Genomic DNA, 18,439 nt, shown 5'->3' with positions numbered 1-18,439 from the left:
AAACTAATTTAATTTATTACCAAATATACATTTTTTGGAGCCGGTGCCAATGAGGTGCCAATGTGGAGTCACAAATAGTATGAAGAGAAGACGGTTCGTGCGGCAAATTATTTATTATTTATCGTATTACACCGATATTACACCGCTCGCGAGCAATTTACTCTTATCCATTGGGGACTTCTGTTCTCTATCTCCGAAGATAATCATCAGATCTTCACCAAAATAAAATGGGACCACCTCGAAAGATGACCTACCAGACAAAAAAAAACCGGCCAAGTGCGAGTTAGACTCGCGCACTGAAAGTTCCGTGCTCGGGTATTTTTTCCAACATTTTGCACGATAAGTCAAAATCTCTTATACATAAAAATAAATAAAAATCTGTTTTAGAATGTACAGGTAAAGCCCTTTCAGATGATACCCCACTTGGTATAGTTATCTTATTTTTAAAATTGAAACACATTTTAATTTTTTTTAATGATGTTACCACTTTGCGGTTTTCAGATTTGTACCTGTATTTGTGCTATAATACCTACCTACCTGCCAAATTTCATGATTCTAGGTCAACGGGAAGTACGCTATAGGTTTCTTGACAGACACGCAAACGGACGGTCGGACGGACAGACAGACAGACAGACAGACAGACAGAAACAGGCAGACAGACAGACAAACAACAAAGTAAAAATACCTCAAATCGGTTCATATTTGCCGGAGTAATCGCGTAAAAAACATACAAAAAAAAACTGCAGTTGAATAGAGAAGTTCCTCCTTTTTTGAAGTCGGTTATTAAAATTAAAGAAAAAACTCGTACGATGTTCATCAATGTACGGACCTATACGTCGAAATGTCACAATTATATTTTACGACTCAATATCCATTTATCTTCAATGTAAATTACTTTGTATTGTGCTATATGAACGGCTCAATCGTCTAACAGTAAATTTTTATAATTGAATTTATGCATGATCGACAAAATAATAATTTATCTAATTGGACTCTCGACTCTCAGGTTGAAATCTATAGAGAGCACATGACTTTGCTTAGACGTTAACAGGGCTCTCTCCGTCACTCGTTTCATACTATCGTAGTTCCAATTTTATTGCAACCAAAGTACATGAAATTTTGCAGACATATTCTAGAAACTAATATCTGTGTCTGTGGTGTTTTAGATTTTTCTAAAAATATTTAGTTTAAATTTTTAAAATTACAGGGGCTCAAAGATTTGTATGAAAATTTTTAAGACCGCGTAACTTTAAAACCAAATATTTTAACAGAAATCTGGAAGACCACAGACATAGATATTAGTTTCTAGAATATGTCTGCAAACTTTCATGGATTTTGGTTGCTTAATATTCAAATGAAATTGGAACTACGATTGTATGGAGCGAGTGACGGAGGAGCCCTCTTAAAACGAAACAGATTTATGCCAGCGGAATAGCGCTGTTCGTTTTAAAAGTCAAAATGGTTCTATATATTTCTGTAGCCTCAAGATCTACTCTTGCAAATCGCAGATCTGGCCCTATCACGTGTCATAACTTATATCTATTAAAAAGGAAGAGCTGACTGACTGACTAACTGATTTATCAACGCACGACTCAAACACGAACGGATTGGGCTGTTTGGCATGTAGATAGGTTATTATGACCTAGACATCTGCTCAGAAAGGATTTTTAGGGTTCCGTACCTCAAAAGGAAAAACGGAACCCTTATAGGATCACTTTGTTGTCTGTCTGTCTGTCTGTCTGTCCGCCCGTCCGTCGTGTCTGTCAAGAACTTCCCGTTGACCTAGAATCATGAAATTTGGCAGGTAGGTAGATCTTATAGCACAAGTACAGGAATAAGTCTGAAAACTGCAAATTTGTGGTTACATCATTTAAAAAAAAATTAAATGTACTTCAATTTTCAAAGTAAGATAACTATAACAAGTTGGGTATCATATGAAAGGGCTTTACCTGTATATTCTCAAACAGACTTACACGCTTCACGGGCTTGGTCGCCTATATCCAGCGGTTCCCTGCCACTCGTTTGAACTCGTCTGTTCATTTAGTGGGGGTTCTTCCAGCGCTGCGCTTTCCGTTGTGAGGTCGCCATTATAGCACTCTGTGACCCCAAAGTCTATCGGTTTTGAGCTATGTGCGCTGCCCATTGCATTTTTAACCGACTTCCAAAAAAGAAGGAGATTCTCTATTCGTCGGTTTTTTTTTTCATGTATTTTTTATGTATGTTCCCCGATTACTCAAAACCCCCTGGACCGATTTGGAATTTTTTTTTGTTTGAGAGGGTATACTGTGCAGGTGGTCCCATATAAAAGTGAAGATCTGATGAATATCTTCGGAGATGAAGAACAGAAGTCCTCAGTGAATAAGGCAAATTGCTCGCGATCAGTGTAATAGCTTAGTAAACAGTTTTAACTGGGCATAGCATATTATAGTACAGTTGGGCCACTAAAAATTGTGAAATAAAAAATTTTCAAAAGAAAAATAAAACCGACTTCAAAAACCAAAAACACTAAAAAGTAGAAAATAATTTTTGTTTAGCTACACATGTAATGTACCTAGGTATGAAGTCGGGCGAGCTTCACTCTTGGATTTCTAATTTTGTTTTAATATGCTCGCTCGACTTTATACCTAGGTACATTACACATGTAGCTAAACAAAAATTATTTTTTACTTGTGGTTTTTGAAGTCGGTTTTATTTTTGTTTTGAAAATTTTTAGCTTAGCACATCACAACCCGTTTAGCTATGTCGGTCACTCTAGTTCTCCTACGTATATAATAGTCTGTTAATGATCTCAACGTAACTTCATTGTGAGAGTGCAGGCAGTTGTTAGGTATTCCTGGCAGGCTGATGCTTCCACTCAAATTAGATTTGGGCCTAGTACCTATCACTGGCACGTAATTGAGCCGGAATAGTCTCCTACTCTAGTTGCTCTTCGCTCTTTAACTCTTTTCGTGCTTTATTTTTATTTAAATTACTAGCTGATGTCGGCGATTTTGTCCGCGTGGATTTACGTTTTTATTAATTTCTTACATATTCTTATTTATCTTATTTAAATTTTACTATAATTTTGGCCTCTAATATTAATTAGCTACTATCTTGTCTTATTTCTATCTAATGTTTTAAATTACACATCATCACATGTACAAAATTTTAAAAAGCTTTTTCTTATTTTTCTGTTGATAATAATTTCAGGGATCGAGTGCAGAATTAAATTTACTTTTACACGAATAAAAAGATTGCGTATTTAGCTACATGAATAAAAAGATGCAGTAAAATCCTGTCGATTGCGTGACCAGTCTGAAGTAATTGATTAATCGCAATCCTAGCAGCTACATACCTAGGTAATAGGTATACATTATAGCTTAGATCGACGCGATCGATTCGTATACATATATAAGTATAATATAGGTATATCTATTATATTTTATATGAATAGCAAGCATCCACGCGGACGAAGTAGCGGGCATCAGATAGTAACTAGTAACATTGCACTACTTTTTCACGCCGAAATATAGATTTTATCTGTTTAATACGTCCGTAGAGAAAGCAGGCACTCTCTAGTGGTCGTGGACTCTTGGTCAAGTGGACCATATTTATTAGTGGACCGCAGTGGTTCTTTCGCTCGCTGTACCGATTGGAACGATACCATTCATTTAATAATGCCTCATTGATCTAGTGGCTAGCGTATTTACTGACTGCGCATTGCCAGATTTTGTTGTTGTCTGTCTTTGTTGTCTGTCTGTCCGTCCGTCCGTCGTGTCTGTCAAGAAAACCTATAGGGTAGGTACTCACCGTTGACCTAGAATCATGAAATTTGCCAGGTAGATAAGTCTTATAGCACAAGTAAAGGAAAAAATCCGAAAACCGTGAATTTGTGGTTACATCACAGAAAAAAAATTAAAATGTGTTTAAATTTTCAAAGTAAGATAACTAGACCAAGTGGGGTATCTTAATAATTATGAAAGGGCTTTGCCTGTAGATACTTCTAAGACAGATTTTTATTTATTTTTATGATTTGATTATGATATGCATTTGATTTATCGTGCAAAATGTCGGAAAAAAACCCGAGTACGGAACCCTTGGTGCGCGAGTCTGACTTGCACTTGGCCGGTTTTTGGGGTAAAGCGGGGTTTTGATACATTTTGAGTAGGTAAATAAGTTTAGTCGACTAGTTTCGAACCTATCCAGGGTTCTTTTTCATAGGGACTCTGCTCGCTGCGCGTCGCGGTTGTTACATTCTATACTTATAATGGAAATCACTCACGATTGATTTTAGGTTTTATAGGTAAATAAGTTTAGTCGACTAGTTTCGAACCTATCCAGGGTTCTTTTTCATAGGGACTCTGCTCGCTGCGCGTCGCGGTTGTTACATTCTATACTTATAATGGAAATCACTCACGATTGATTTTAGGTTTTAGTTATCACGGTGAACGTGAGGAAACCTGCATGCCGGGGAGTTCTCCATAATGATCTCGAAGGTTGTAAAGTCGCCGATCCTCACTTGAACATAATGGTGGAACTATGGGCTATGGCCAACCCCTTCTCATTCTGAGAGGAGATCCGTACTCAGTAGTGAGCCGGACGATGGCTTGATGATGATAATGAAAGTATTCATTTGATACAAAGAATACCAGTTACCTATCTATTCATATCGCGTCGCTTTCACGGACACGCCGGGTAATAGTAGGTAGGCACCTACGCCTAAGTATTTCAAATTACCAGTCGATTTAATAATAATAATTGATCTCCATGAAAATGTCAAGTATCCATCACTATAATTGTATATTAGTTCTTATGGCATCACGATAGTAAATCCCTGAGAAATTGGGCGATTATTTGAGACATAACTCGTTATTTATTCATAGCTATAGAACTAAAATAGTAATAGAAGCGCTGTTTTAGCGGTCCGTCTGTCTGTCGTGTCCATCAAGAAATTTTAATTTTTTTTTATGACCCAGTTTTCATGGCCCTAATGTGCCCTAACTTACTGAGATCGTTGGCCTCGGCCTATCTAAAGATGGCCAACGATCTCAGTGAGTTAGGGCACGTTAGGGTCATGAAAACTTTGACATGATTTTTTTTTTTTAAATTTTGTATGGAAATTTTTATAATTTTATTTCGTCATTATACTTCAGCATTGTGTTTATCAGATCAAAGTAGCATGGGTACGGTGTGGTCATTATATACTAATTACCAAACACCCTGTATAACCTTCCCGTTGACCTAGAATCATGAGATTTGACAGGTAGGTTGGGTATCATATGAAAGGGTAAAACTACATTCTATAACAGATTTTTATTTATAATAGTGTCGTGTGTTTTCGTGCAAAATGTCGAAAAATATCATTCCTCCCCCTTATCTCCGAAGTTTACCAGTCGAAAAATCTGAAATAATTATGGTCAATAGAAGTTTATGTACCTTTAACAGAGCTCTCTCCGTCACTTACTCCATACAATCGTAGTTCCCATTTCATTTGAATATTAAGCAACCAAAGTCCATGAAATTTTGCAGACATAGTCTAGAAACTAATATCTGTGTCTGTGGTGTTTTAGATTTTTCTAAAAATATGTAGTTTTAAAATTACAGGGGCTCAAAGATTTGTATTTTTCTTTAAAAAAAGGCCCAACTTTGTGCTCGTTTTTCTAGACAACGAAGCAATTTAATGAAATTTGGAAAAACCACAGACCTAGAAAATTTAATGAATATTATGTAGTAAAAAAATTATCGTTATATATTTTATATTGTTATAATTATGTGGGAACTACGAAAACCAGAAATTACACCCAGAAATCTTGAAAATTTCGTGCTGTCTCGATTTGTGCAAGCGGGGTGGTGAAGTGCGGGGGACGACACGTGAAACTGACAGAAACGGACAGTCTAAACACACGGGCCACATTTAGACTGCACCCGACTCCAAACTTGTCGATAGGTCTAACTAAATACATTTCAACTTGCGTTAGACGTATGCGTTACCTACTCAGACGTTGCCTGTAGATAAAAATATGTCTCATGTTTGCTGGCAATAGCGCATGCATCAAACCCTGCAAGTTGCAACTCTCTTGCAACCTATTCCTCACGCAATACGCACAGCTTTAATATTATAATTTTTGACAATGTATACTATATGTAATGCCATATCACAGGTCACTCTCTGATTTATTGCTAACAATTTACTTCCAAATGCAAAGAAATCTAAGTGTGTTGAATTCACACTGCCCAATACCAGGACCTTAAATGACATAAATTCATTGATAAATAATCATATGTTGAAAATAAAGGAGAACCCCGTGTTTCTCGGTATAATGTTAGTTGCAAAGCTTCTATGGAACACCCACATATCAACACTTGATGGTAAACTCAGCTCTGCTGCTTACACTGTTAGAAAAATTCGACAGGTACTGACGTGGAAACTGCAAAAATTGTATATTTTGCCTATTTTCACTGTATTATGTCTTACGGACTCTTGCTATGAGATAAAGCGGTAGATATTGAGAAAAAAATGTATTACAGAAAAGGACAGGACGTGCAATTTATAATTTAAAACCGCGCGCTGCCATACAATAAAAATATAAGGAAATAAGTACCTTATCTATTATCTTATAGTAGCTTCTAAATATATTTACAACTAGCTAATGCCCGCAGCTTCGCTCGCGTGGATTTAGGTTTTTAAAAATCCCGATCCTTTCATTTCCCAGAACAAAAGTTGCCTCTCCGTAATAGCCCGTCCCCGGGATGCAACTTGTTTCTGTATCACGTAAGAATATTTAAACGGATTATCCTTTTCAAATCCCGAGGGATCACCAGGATTTAGGAATGCAATTTCTTTCTTGAGGTCAACGACAAAGTGTTTACTTGGTATAGATACCTTCAATATCAATTAATAATCGACACTTTTTAAATCCCATTAGCTTTAGTAGTCAGGTCCCCTGCAACATCAGGATTGAGGAGTTTGAATCCAAATTTTTTATTGAACAATGTCGCAAACTTTCTTTATCGATTAAAAAAACTACCCAAAATTACGCAGTTAGGTTACCTGCCAAATTTCATGGTTTTGAGTCAACGGGAAGTACCCTAGAGGTTTTCTTGACACACACGACAGACAGAGAGATAGACAACAAAGTGATCCTATAAGAGTTCCGTTTTTCATTTTGAGGTACGAAACCCTAGAAAACGTAGGAACGGCATTCCGAACCAGTGGTAAATTTTTCTGACCATCCAAAAACACTTTGAAGTTTACCTAAAAGTTTACAGGAATAAAAATTTATCATTGTATTCCATTCCATTTCATTCTATTCCATTCTGTTCAAAGATAAATAGATAATAAAAATATTTGTCACCGAAACAATAATTTACGATACATCGACCAATATCAATTTTACTGATGACAATCTGACTATTACCAAAGTGAACGACTACTATAATATCTATAGTACTACTATAATATTATGTTAGTCGTATATAAATACGACTAACATAATATGTATTATAAATTGTGTGCCGTTTGCATTCTCACTAGGTTCTCATTAAGTTTGTTTTATTTGGTTAAACTTTCTGGCATTTATATTGTTATGACGTTTAATTGGCAAACAGTCTGTTTATTGGCTGAAACTCAAAAATTCAGCCAATCACAACAAAGAAAATATTGTAATAATGATTGATGCAGCTTTCTGTAATTGAAAACAAAATATTTGACATTAACTTGAATGTGACAGTGTTTTCCGAATAGGGTTGCCAGAGGCCCCGTATTTTACTGGTTACCCCGTATGTCATGATAGAGAAACCGGTAATTATGAAAATAAAATACGGGGCAAATAAAACTAAATATTTTTAGGGTTCCGTAACTCAAAAGCAAAAAGAACTCTTATAGGATCACTTCGTTGTCTATCAGTCTGTCTGTCTTTCCGTCTGTCCGTCTGTCCATCTGTCCTTCTATCCGTCTGTCATGTGTTCATGAACAAATATTAGTATTTTCAATTTTCAAAGTAAGATAACTACATATTATATCAAGTGGGTTATCATATGAAAGGGCTTTACCTGTTAATTCTAAAACAGATTTTTATTTATTTTTATGCATATTTTTTTTAATGCATAACAGTTTTTGATTTCTCGTGTAAAATGTCGAAAAAAATACCCGAATCGGAACCCTCGGTGCGTGAGTCTGACTCGCACTTGGCTGGCGAAACCGAACACTGACGTTATGTCCAGTAGAAAGAATATTTTCCTTTTGCGGCAATGCGTAGCCGAAACCCACTCGATATTGATCATGGTCGAAGCCAAGGCGGCGGGGCTTGGTTTGAGGATGTTAGCCTTTTTTTATACAAGTTAGCCCGTGACTTTAATCTTTTCTAGTGGTAAGTGATGATGCAGTCTAATTTCTTGGCCGTTAGGGCCATACTAACCATATAACTAGCCATGACCGAAGCCTCCCACCAGACCAGAAATTTAGAAATGGCGACTGCGCCTGGGAAGCCGTCAAAAACCTAAGCCTAAAATAATACTTACACTATTTCTTGCATTTGCTTACCAATTTTTTTTTGGAAATATATCAAACATTTCGCGCTCACTTCACTCGCGCTTTGAATTTGTATTACTTGGTGTAAGCTCCGCAATTTCGTTTGCATGAATTTAGAGTTTTAAAAATTCCGTGGGGGATTTTCCGGGCTAAAAAGTTTATGTCTGGGATGCAAGTTACCTCTGAATAGTAAGTACCAAAATTTTGGTAAAGAAGATGGGCCGTGAAAGGGTAACAAATAGATAGGCAAATAGATATACTGTCGTATTTGTAATATTAGTATGGATAGGGAGCTTTAAAAATAAAATCTTGCTATGGCTAAACTCATTTCCCTTTCACTTTAATTCTTTCTGTAATTGAACCAAAAACACTTACGCTCACTGCGCTCGCGCTTTTTTATTGTTGTATTTTATCTCACTGTCAAATTGAAAGGCGAAATTCCACTAACCAGGTAATTAGCCCATAAAGTTGAGCGAATGTTATTTTCCTCATGACAGGATTCAGTTCCGGCCCTGATAAAACCTCTCCCGAAATCGATTCCTGGCTACGGCCATAGTATTGATACTGTGAAGGTGGAATTACAAGTTAAATGTAAATTTAAGTTAAAATGCAAAGATTGTATGCATGAAATGTATAACATTTTGCTTTACAAAACTAGAGTTTTTAAAAGCTATTTAAATAAATAAATCTTTTATTTAAAATCACATTGCAAACACAGTTCACCAATCAAGACACGGCAACATACAGAGAAAAAATACAAAACTTACAAATAAACTGAAATATCTAAATAGGCTTTCCATGCATTTCAGAGAGAACCACCGCCTATTTCTTCAAATACTTCAAATTTTTAAATTTCTTCAAATCTAAACCCCGTATTTTTGATGGTGGTAGCCTGTAAATCAAAAAGAGGCAGGTGGCAACCCTACTTGCCACATGACATTACAGAATGAAAAATTGTTTTCATTACTCGGTAAGCCTACTGCCATAGTTTCACAGAAAGTGTGACGGTAGTTGTGACCTCTGATTGGTCGACTCTCTTTCACTATTTGCTAAAATTGATGATTGCAACAACAATTTTTTCTTTTTTGTAATCAAAAACAGAACACGGACGTCATACAGGTTGACTAATTGCAATCATTTCTGACCGGCTAACATTGTTCCGCTAGTGGCTCAAACTCACTGTCGCAGCAAGAACATGGTAAATTCAGCCAATCACAGCAATTAGAATTGGTTATCACAAATGCACCGATCTAGGAACCGAGAATACACGAACCAGGGCAGATAGAGATGAGAACAATAATATCATACGTAGGAAATCGACGGGGGATCGTTGACAATGATCCTCTTAAGCATTTTACAGAAAAAATAAAACTAAACCTATCACATTTTTTTATATTAATTAATTATTAATATAATAACCAAACTTTTGTAGAAGTTTGGTTATTATATTAATAACATTAACAAAGCTTTGCGGTTCGTTAACAAAAGTAATTCTTAACGTTTTACTTCTGTTGTAACGGAACCCTAGGTGCGCGAATCTGACTCGCACTTGGCCGGTTTTAGGATTCCGTACCCAAAGAGATGATAGATCAGTCAGTTAGTCAGTTGGCCAGTCAGTCAGTCAGTCATCCAGTTAATCAGTCGGTTACCTTTTTCTTTTATACTTAAAGGTATTTAAATAACTTCCAGCTCCTTCACGAGAAGCTAAAGCATTTTGATTTTATTTCCATTTCATAAGCGTTTCCTCTAGTAACCATTTACATTTCTTCATCCTTGGTAGTGTTTGTGTACATTTAGATAGCAGCCTTCTAAATCCGGTATAGAAGTAGTTTCACTTCAAAAACATAACAATATATTTCTCTTGTTTCAGATCAACTTTTTTGGATAGCGCAGTGAACGTCCGAGTAAACAAAACGATAGTAAAATAGTTATAATCAGCGATGCACACCGCCACATTCCATTAGCTATTGTGTGCAAAACAACAGTTATCCAACTGATTTACCGCGTGTGTTAACAAAGGTGTACATGTGATGTGGTCATACAGGGGACCAATGAAGCGACGCGGCCCGCGGCTTATCACCAACGCATCGGGTCAATGAAAATGAATATGATAATCCATGTTATTATTGGCATCGTGTCAACATGCATTGTTTTTGGTGAGTATGATGCACCAACAAATCACTGACTGACCTATAATTATTACTTTTCTAACTTACTAACTTTCTAATAATTTACAAGATATACGAGTAGGTACCTACTTGGTACTTTAATACTTGGGCCGTGACTGGCATCTTTGATTGATGTAAGATGTTATCGCTGAATTCCCGCAGGAACTCCGGAGTAGCACCTATCCACCTATGAAGCTTCAATAGCTCAACAGTTAAAGGAGGTTGACGGTTAGATTGGGGTTATTTGTAGTTAGATCGAACATTTAACAGGGCTCTCTCCGTCACTCGTTTCATACAATCGTAGTTCCAATTTCATTTGAATATTAAGCAACCAAAGTCCATGAAATTTTGCAGACATATTCTAGAAATTAATATCTATGTCTGTGGTTTTCCAGATTTCTGTTAAAATATTCGATTTCAAAGTTACGCGGTCTTTAAAATTTTCATACAAATCTTTGAGCCCCTGTAATTTTAAAACTACATATTTTTAGAAAAATCTAAAACACCACAGACACAGATATTAGTTTCTAGAATATGTCTGCAAAATTTCATGGACTTTGGTTGCTCAATATTCAAATGAAATTGGAACTACGATTGTATGAAACGAGTGACGGAGTAAATTGGAAGCTGTGTTTCTAACATTGCTCTGCCTGATGAAATGAATATTGCAATAAGATTACCGATACTTTAACTAACAGAAGTCGTTAAATTATCGATCACGTTTGATAAATCTATGATCACTTTTTAATTAAATTAAATTAATTTATTAAATTAGAGAGATCTTCGAAACTTTGATAGAAAGAAAACTAACTCTCTTGCATTAGATCCACCAAGCATTAGATGTTCTTAGAAAGTACTAGGACAAAAGGAGTTTACAGCAAGTCTAGTTTACGATCCGTATGTGGCACACGCTCCCAGAGTCCAGTTCACCTACACATTGGTAGACAGTTTTTCTATGATCCTTGTTCCCATCCCGTTCGCACTTATGAAGAAATGGAACTTGTATAAGAGAAGACAAACGGGTTCGTGTCCCTTAGTCATTGACGTGCTCTCCATGTTAGGCAGTACCTACCTATTACAATATTACAAAAATTCCATGTGTGTTGTTTTTCTTATTTAACCGAAGGGAGACGTGTGTGGAAAAGGGATACAAGGTGGCGAATACTCTGGCATGCGATATTCTCCACCATACAATACCAAAGCAACAGGAATACAACAATTGTAAATTAAAAAATTATAACACCCCCGACAAGTGAAGGTTACAGTAACTAGAAAAGAGTTGATAACTTTCAAACGGCTGAACCGATTTTCTTGGATTATAGCTAAGAACATTCTCGATCAAGCCACCTTTCAAACAAAAAAAAACTAAATTAAAATCGGTTCACTAGTTTAGGAGCTACGATGCCACAGAGATACACATATATATACGTCAAACATAACACTCCTCTTTTTGGGTCGGGGGTTAAAAGGATTAAAAGTTGAGTTGTTTTTAACATAAGCTTCGAATTATCCGGATTCTATTACCGCACGAGTTACTGTAAACTACAAAAAACCGGTCATGTGCAACTCGGACCTCGCTCTTTTAGACATCATATTATTTTGGCTGTTTGAAATATTAATTCCAGAGAGCTAGAACATCGCAATAAACCGTGAAAGATAACCCCAAAAAAATTTCGTTTGTTTTAGTCACAGCTTATTAATTATTAACCCCCGACCCAAAAAGAGGGGTGTTATAAGTTTAACGTGTGTATTTGTGTATCTGTGTATCAGTGTATCTGTCTGTGGCATTGTAGCTCCTAAACTAATGAACCGATTTTAAGAGGGGTCTCTCCGTCACTCGCTCCATACAATCGTAGTTCCAATTTCATTTGAATACTAAGCAACCAAAATCCATGAAATTTTGCAGACATATTCTAGAAACTAATATCTGTGCCTATGGTGATTTAGATTTTTATATTTTTAGAAAATTAATATTCAAATGAAATTGGAACTACGATTGTATGGAGTAAGTGACGGAAAGAAACGTCCCTGCCCTGTTAACGTCTAATGCCAATTGAATTCGTTAAAATCGTCTAACGTCAAACGGCATTGTGAATGCCGTTGTGCGTTGATCGTGGCTACATCTACGTTTGGGAAACGCCGTTAAATATCGCGTTGGTGGCCGTTAGAGTCGCCGGGATCTAAGCACGTTATTTTGTTTTAATATACGTTCATTCATGCCATTGCGCTTTGAATTCAAAACTTTGTGGTTCAAAATATTGTTTGACACCAATAATTACGGATCTCTCAAGAGTATAGAAATGGGAAACGATGGGTAGGTAACTTGATTTAGTAGGTAACTTGAGTGCCAGCGAGAGTTAATGAGGCTGTAATCAAATTTCCTAGCTACGAATAAGTTACCGCTATAGGCTCAAAGGATTTCCGTCAGTGGCCCTTTACGGACTCCGGAAGCCCTTGTTAGCGCATATTAGTTTATAATTATTATTGAAGAGTCAAATTGAAAAAGGGTTTTAAAATCAGAGAGAAACAAAGTTTGTTTAACTTTCCTACTTTTAAATTCCGCTTGAATTTCCTTTTTTATATGCAACTGTATGAAAACTTTGATGATTCAAACTTTTCGTACAGTTTGTTGATAATAAAATTATTCTAAAATAATAATTAAAAAAAAATTGTTATTATTGTCACACTAATATTATAAAGGCGAAAGTTTGTATGTGTGTGTGTGTGTGTGTGTGTGTGTGTGTATGTTTGTTACTCCTTCACGCAAAAACCACTGGACGGATTTCGCTGAAATTCAGAATGGAGATAGATAATATCCTGGATTAGCACATAGGCTACTTTTTATCCCGGAAAATCAAAGAGTTCCCACGGGATTTCAAAAAACCTAAATTCACGCGGGCGAAGTCGCGGGCATCGGCTAGTAATTTTATAAATTATTAGGGTTCCGTACCCGAAGGGTACTAACGAGACACTACTACTAAGACTCCGCTGTCCGTCTGTCAGAGAGCTGTATCTCGTGATAGGTAGAGAGCTGAAATTTTCACAGAATGTGTATTTCTATTGCATAATATATTAGGTTGGCAACATATAAACCCGCCATCTCAGATTAGAAATCTTCTTTATTTTTTGTATTGTTAAACAAAATTATTTTTCAATTATATAAGCACCATCATTATGAACTACTTGTCGCCAACGCGTTGGCAGAGATAGAATGCCTTCCTTGTAGAAGTCCTTGGGCTTTTGATTGAACAATGGTTGTCAGTTCACTTTTCAGATGTTCTTCATCCATTATTTTTTTATCTTGTAAATAATGTGATAGAGAACGAAACAGGTGGTAATCAGACGGCAAAAGGTCTGATTAGTACAGTGGGTGGAGAAGGACAGTCCAACCCAGTGAGATAATTTTTTCACGAGTTACTCTAGAGTAACTCTGTCTGTGTGGCGTCGGGCGTTGTCGTGTAAAAAGTAAACTTTACTTTGATTTTTTGGTAATCTAGCTGCAAATAGCGCCTGTAATTGTACTATTGGTTGGCAAAAGCTCCCAATAAATAATCCCTTTTATTCCCCACCATACACTTAAAATCACTTTTTGCTTGCATCAGGTTTTGGTGTAGGTAACCTATTTGACCTATTTCTCCAGCTCTAAGCCACTGTCACTTAATAGAGTACACCTTCACCCATTATAGCGCATATATTGGAAGTTGCCTGGGTCGCTTTCCGACCTAAACGAAATTCCTGAAGTAACAGCAGTCGTGGTTCCCTACGAGAAATTTCCATGATTTGCGTAACTTTTACTGATTGAAATGCAGTCATTTACATGATTGTGACGGCCAACTCACGCTCTATTTATATACTGTACGACGTTATTCCAGACGTTTCCGTAACAACCTAGAAGTTGGTCGAAATAATGTGGCGGGTTTATAAGTTGCCAACCTAATACAACAAATTGCTACTAAACATTTCAAAATTACTGCCTTGAAAATTAAAAAAAATATATATAATGTTATTTCTTGTATGATGGTAAGGAACCCTTCCTGTACGAGTCCGACTCGCACTTGTTTTTTATTATTTTTTTGTGATGTAACCACAAATTCACGATTTTCGGATTTATTCCTTTACTTGTGCTATAATACCTATACCTACCTGTCAAATTTCATGGTTCTAGGTCAACGGGAAGTATCCCATAGATTTTTTGACAGACACGACAGACGGAGAGACGGACAGACAGTTAACAAAGTGATCCTATAACCATTAAGTACTTATAATATAAGCATTACTTACGTTATTAATTACCTGAAATAAAATTCATTTTTTTTTTTAGTATGAACCTACCAGAGCCACATGGTCACACTAGTGACCCAGCTCTTTAAATGAGAAAAAAAAACATTTTTTTATTTATCATTTATTACAGTTTCAATATTTTTAGGGTTCCGTACCTCAAAAGGAAAAACGGAACCCTAAATATATTGAAACTGTAATGCTTATTTGTTTTAGGAGGGATTATGTTTCTTAAGGCTACAAGTACCTACACAGGACGTCGTAGTATACCTATTCGAAATTAATCTCCATTCAGATTTTAAAATCAGCTCTAAAGGAAAATAATGCGTGCATTTTCCGCCTGCATAAAGTAGCCTTAATAAGACCTGTCCAGTGCAGCTGGAATAGATTAATCTAGACTTAAGTTAAGGGCTGCGGCACCTAAGTCATTTATTTTAAATCTAGAAAAAAGCTGAAAGGGATTATAAAACGAAAAGGTCACTGAATGAATGACTGACTGATTACATCTTAAACATCGATGATCTTAATCTTTTAACTTGAGCGCTTGGCAGGAGTTGCCGCGATACTAAGTGTCTGGCAATGTACGACGTGATTTTTATTACCATTCCGAAGAAAGTATAAAAAAATTAGACTTTATTTTATACTTTGACTTGAGACTCTTCCTTGATTTTTCACACCTATATTATCTGTCATCTCCCAAAACTACCGTGATCCAAACTTCATACTCGCTGATCTATCCTCCCTGTGTCTGGACTCGGGGACAACACGCAGATAAACCTTTCAGCTTTTATAAAATAACGAAGGTCTGGCACGCGCTAGCTCTGTTTCTAGGTACCTATAAGATGATTGTGACAGGAAATAACATTGCTCAGGTTCTTATAGAGCAGGCTGGAATCCCGTGTCCACAGTCCTCAATCGCGATTATATTTTTACGACTTCTTACAACTCGAGAAGTGGGAAAATATGTTTGCGTACGTCATACGGAGGACAGGTGAAAATTGAATCTGCACTCGTTTGACTTAATCACGATGAAATATCAACCGTAAAGTCTAAGTTATAGGATCTAAAATAGTTTAAGCAAAGGATCGTAGTCTACTCCTATTTTTTTAATCCCCATACGAGTGACTTCCAACTGTAAATCGTTTAATATAAGAGTCTTTTGCTATAAACAAGGCTGTTCAGTAAAGTTCCATGCCTTTCTGCAGCCCTAGTACAATCTGACGCACACACATGGAGGTGGCCTGGTTGCTTCCATGTATCAAGGTCACATACGTGCATCTATCTCCTTCGCACATCAACTTAAATTACAGGGATGACAAGGTCGTGTATATTGGACACACGTTACTTACGCGTCATGATTGTATTCGCAACAGAAACTTTCGCGTACAGTATGTCCTAACTACTTAGTACTGAGAATCGAGTTTCTAGTCAATCGCAAACTCTAATGAGGACTTTAACTACAAACAGATATAATAGTGTGTAGATCTAGGTACTGAGTACTTAAAAACCTACTTGGTATTCTGTAGGAAAGTCGCTGGAACGTGTGGATTTCATCTAAGGAAGGCACCTACTTATTTTGGGCTTAATTGGTTTAGCATAATAATGAATTAACTTACCTAGACACGAGTAACATTAACCCAAAATGTTGACTTTGACTAACAAGTCTTATTACCGGTAGCGAAACTAAAGTTGATAATATAATAACAATTTAGGCACTTACGACTTACCCTTAGATATAGGTAGGGGGAAGTGGGGCAGATAGATGCAAGGGGCACCAAAGATATATCTTTTTGGATTAGAGATGAATCGTGACAACACTAAAATATAGTGCATTGTGTTGGCTTGGCACTGCAAAAAGCCACCAAACAAGAAAAGAAGAACAACGCTAAAACACGTCTTCATATGTGTTGCACATACAGTAACAACCTCAGCTACATCCAATAAGTTTTGAGTTTTAACACCTATAAACGTTTTTTGAGTACATCTAAGTTAAAAACAATGCAGAAAGTACAAAATATTTTAGCGATCTCCTATGCAATCTTAGAAAGATTCATATTATACGTAATGATAATTAATGGATCCCACATGTGTTTTTTATTTAATTATTTCAATTAATTTACGTGGTTTCAGAATTAACCTATACTTTTTAGAAAATGATAAATGATGATTAGAAATGTTTAAAAATCCACATAGCTTCATCCTACTGTATAGCACTTTTGTACGGACGGTGCTGGAATACTGCTCAATAATTTGGTCCCCTTGCTATGCTGTTCATTCTAATAACATTGAAGGCGTTCAGAAGAAATGCCTGAAAATACTCTCCTACCGGTGTGGAATCTCCAGGCAAATACCATCCTATGCTGGTCGTCTTACTAAATTTAACATGACTCCCCTCCATATTCGCCGTAAACGACAAGATTTGCTAACCCTACATAAAATACTACATTCCAATATAGACTCCCCCACTTTACTTTCTCAGATAAACCTTAATGTTAGATATGTAAATCGTAAACCAAAAACTTTTATACTGGAAACTTATAAAAATAACACCTCATTTTATAATCCTGTTATAAGAATGTGCCGCTACTATAATAATATAACAGATATAGACTTAGATATTTTTGATCACAGATTTAATATCTTTGCTAGGAAAGTAGTAAAAATAATTAAGAAAAATAATAGTATAACATTGTTATTTCGTCAAATTCTTAGGGTAATATTTGTTGTAGTATAAGTGTACTTATTAAGTGTTTATATTAAATTTAATTTATTAATATAAAATAATAACTAAGCGTGCCTAAAAAACCATAGTCATGTTGTGCGACCATATAGGGTTACAATAAGGTCAAGATGTTGCAATTTAAGAATTAAGTTAATGTAATTATTGTAATCTGTTTTGGTTGACAATAAATAAATAAATAAATAAATAAAATGTCGTTTAGGGTACAATGATACGGTTAAGTCCAGGACAATATACATCCATGCAATATATAATTTAATTTACCTATAGAAATATTAGAAATATACAAAATCATGAAAATAAAGAAATGTATTCAAAAACAATTTCAAGCAGGATTTACTGAAGGAAACTAGGACTTAGAAATCCTGAAAACATAGTTACAAAGCCTCAGAAAGCCTGAAAGAAAAAAGCGCTCCAAAAGGTTTGCTTTACTGATTTGGACTATATTTTACCAACACTACAACTCTTTAACAAAAGTATCAAAGTAATAATCTAAAAATACTTTTCAATTAGAATGATGTTTTTCCTATTTTCAAAATCTTATAACTTTTTTATCCCTTTATTTAACCAGTTTTTTTTTTAAATTGCAACTGAGTATAATATTTATAAAATTTGTTACGCATACAACAAAACAAAAAAAAATATTTTGTGATATTTGAGAAGTGAAATGTCATTTAGAATTTTTCTGCATCAATCTGCCCCACTTCCCCCTACAGGTTACTTTATACGCGCTTCTCTAAGTAT

At 35.8% G+C, this 18,439-nt stretch overlaps 1 protein-coding gene across 3 annotated transcripts in view; it reads left to right on the top strand.

The window, feature by feature from the left end:
- Positions 1 to 18,439, top strand: part of LOC123867808 (tyrosine kinase receptor Cad96Ca) — a 74,862-nt gene that overhangs the window by 24,525 nt on the left and 31,898 nt on the right. For all 3 annotated transcript variants that reach the window (XM_045910078.1, XM_045910077.1, XM_045910079.1), the window contains exon 2: positions 10,380 to 10,665. In XM_045910078.1, the coding sequence (XP_045766034.1) occupies positions 10,605 to 10,665 (61 nt within the window). In that variant the 5' untranslated portion in view covers positions 10,380 to 10,604. The remainder of the gene's footprint in view (positions 1 to 10,379; positions 10,666 to 18,439) is intronic.

The sequence above is a fragment of the Maniola jurtina genome, chromosome 8 (assembly GCF_905333055.1).
Source record: "Maniola jurtina chromosome 8, ilManJurt1.1, whole genome shotgun sequence".
Taxonomy (NCBI): Eukaryota; Metazoa; Arthropoda; class Insecta; order Lepidoptera; family Nymphalidae; genus Maniola; species Maniola jurtina.
This window is presented reverse-complemented; position numbering and strand designations above follow the sequence as displayed.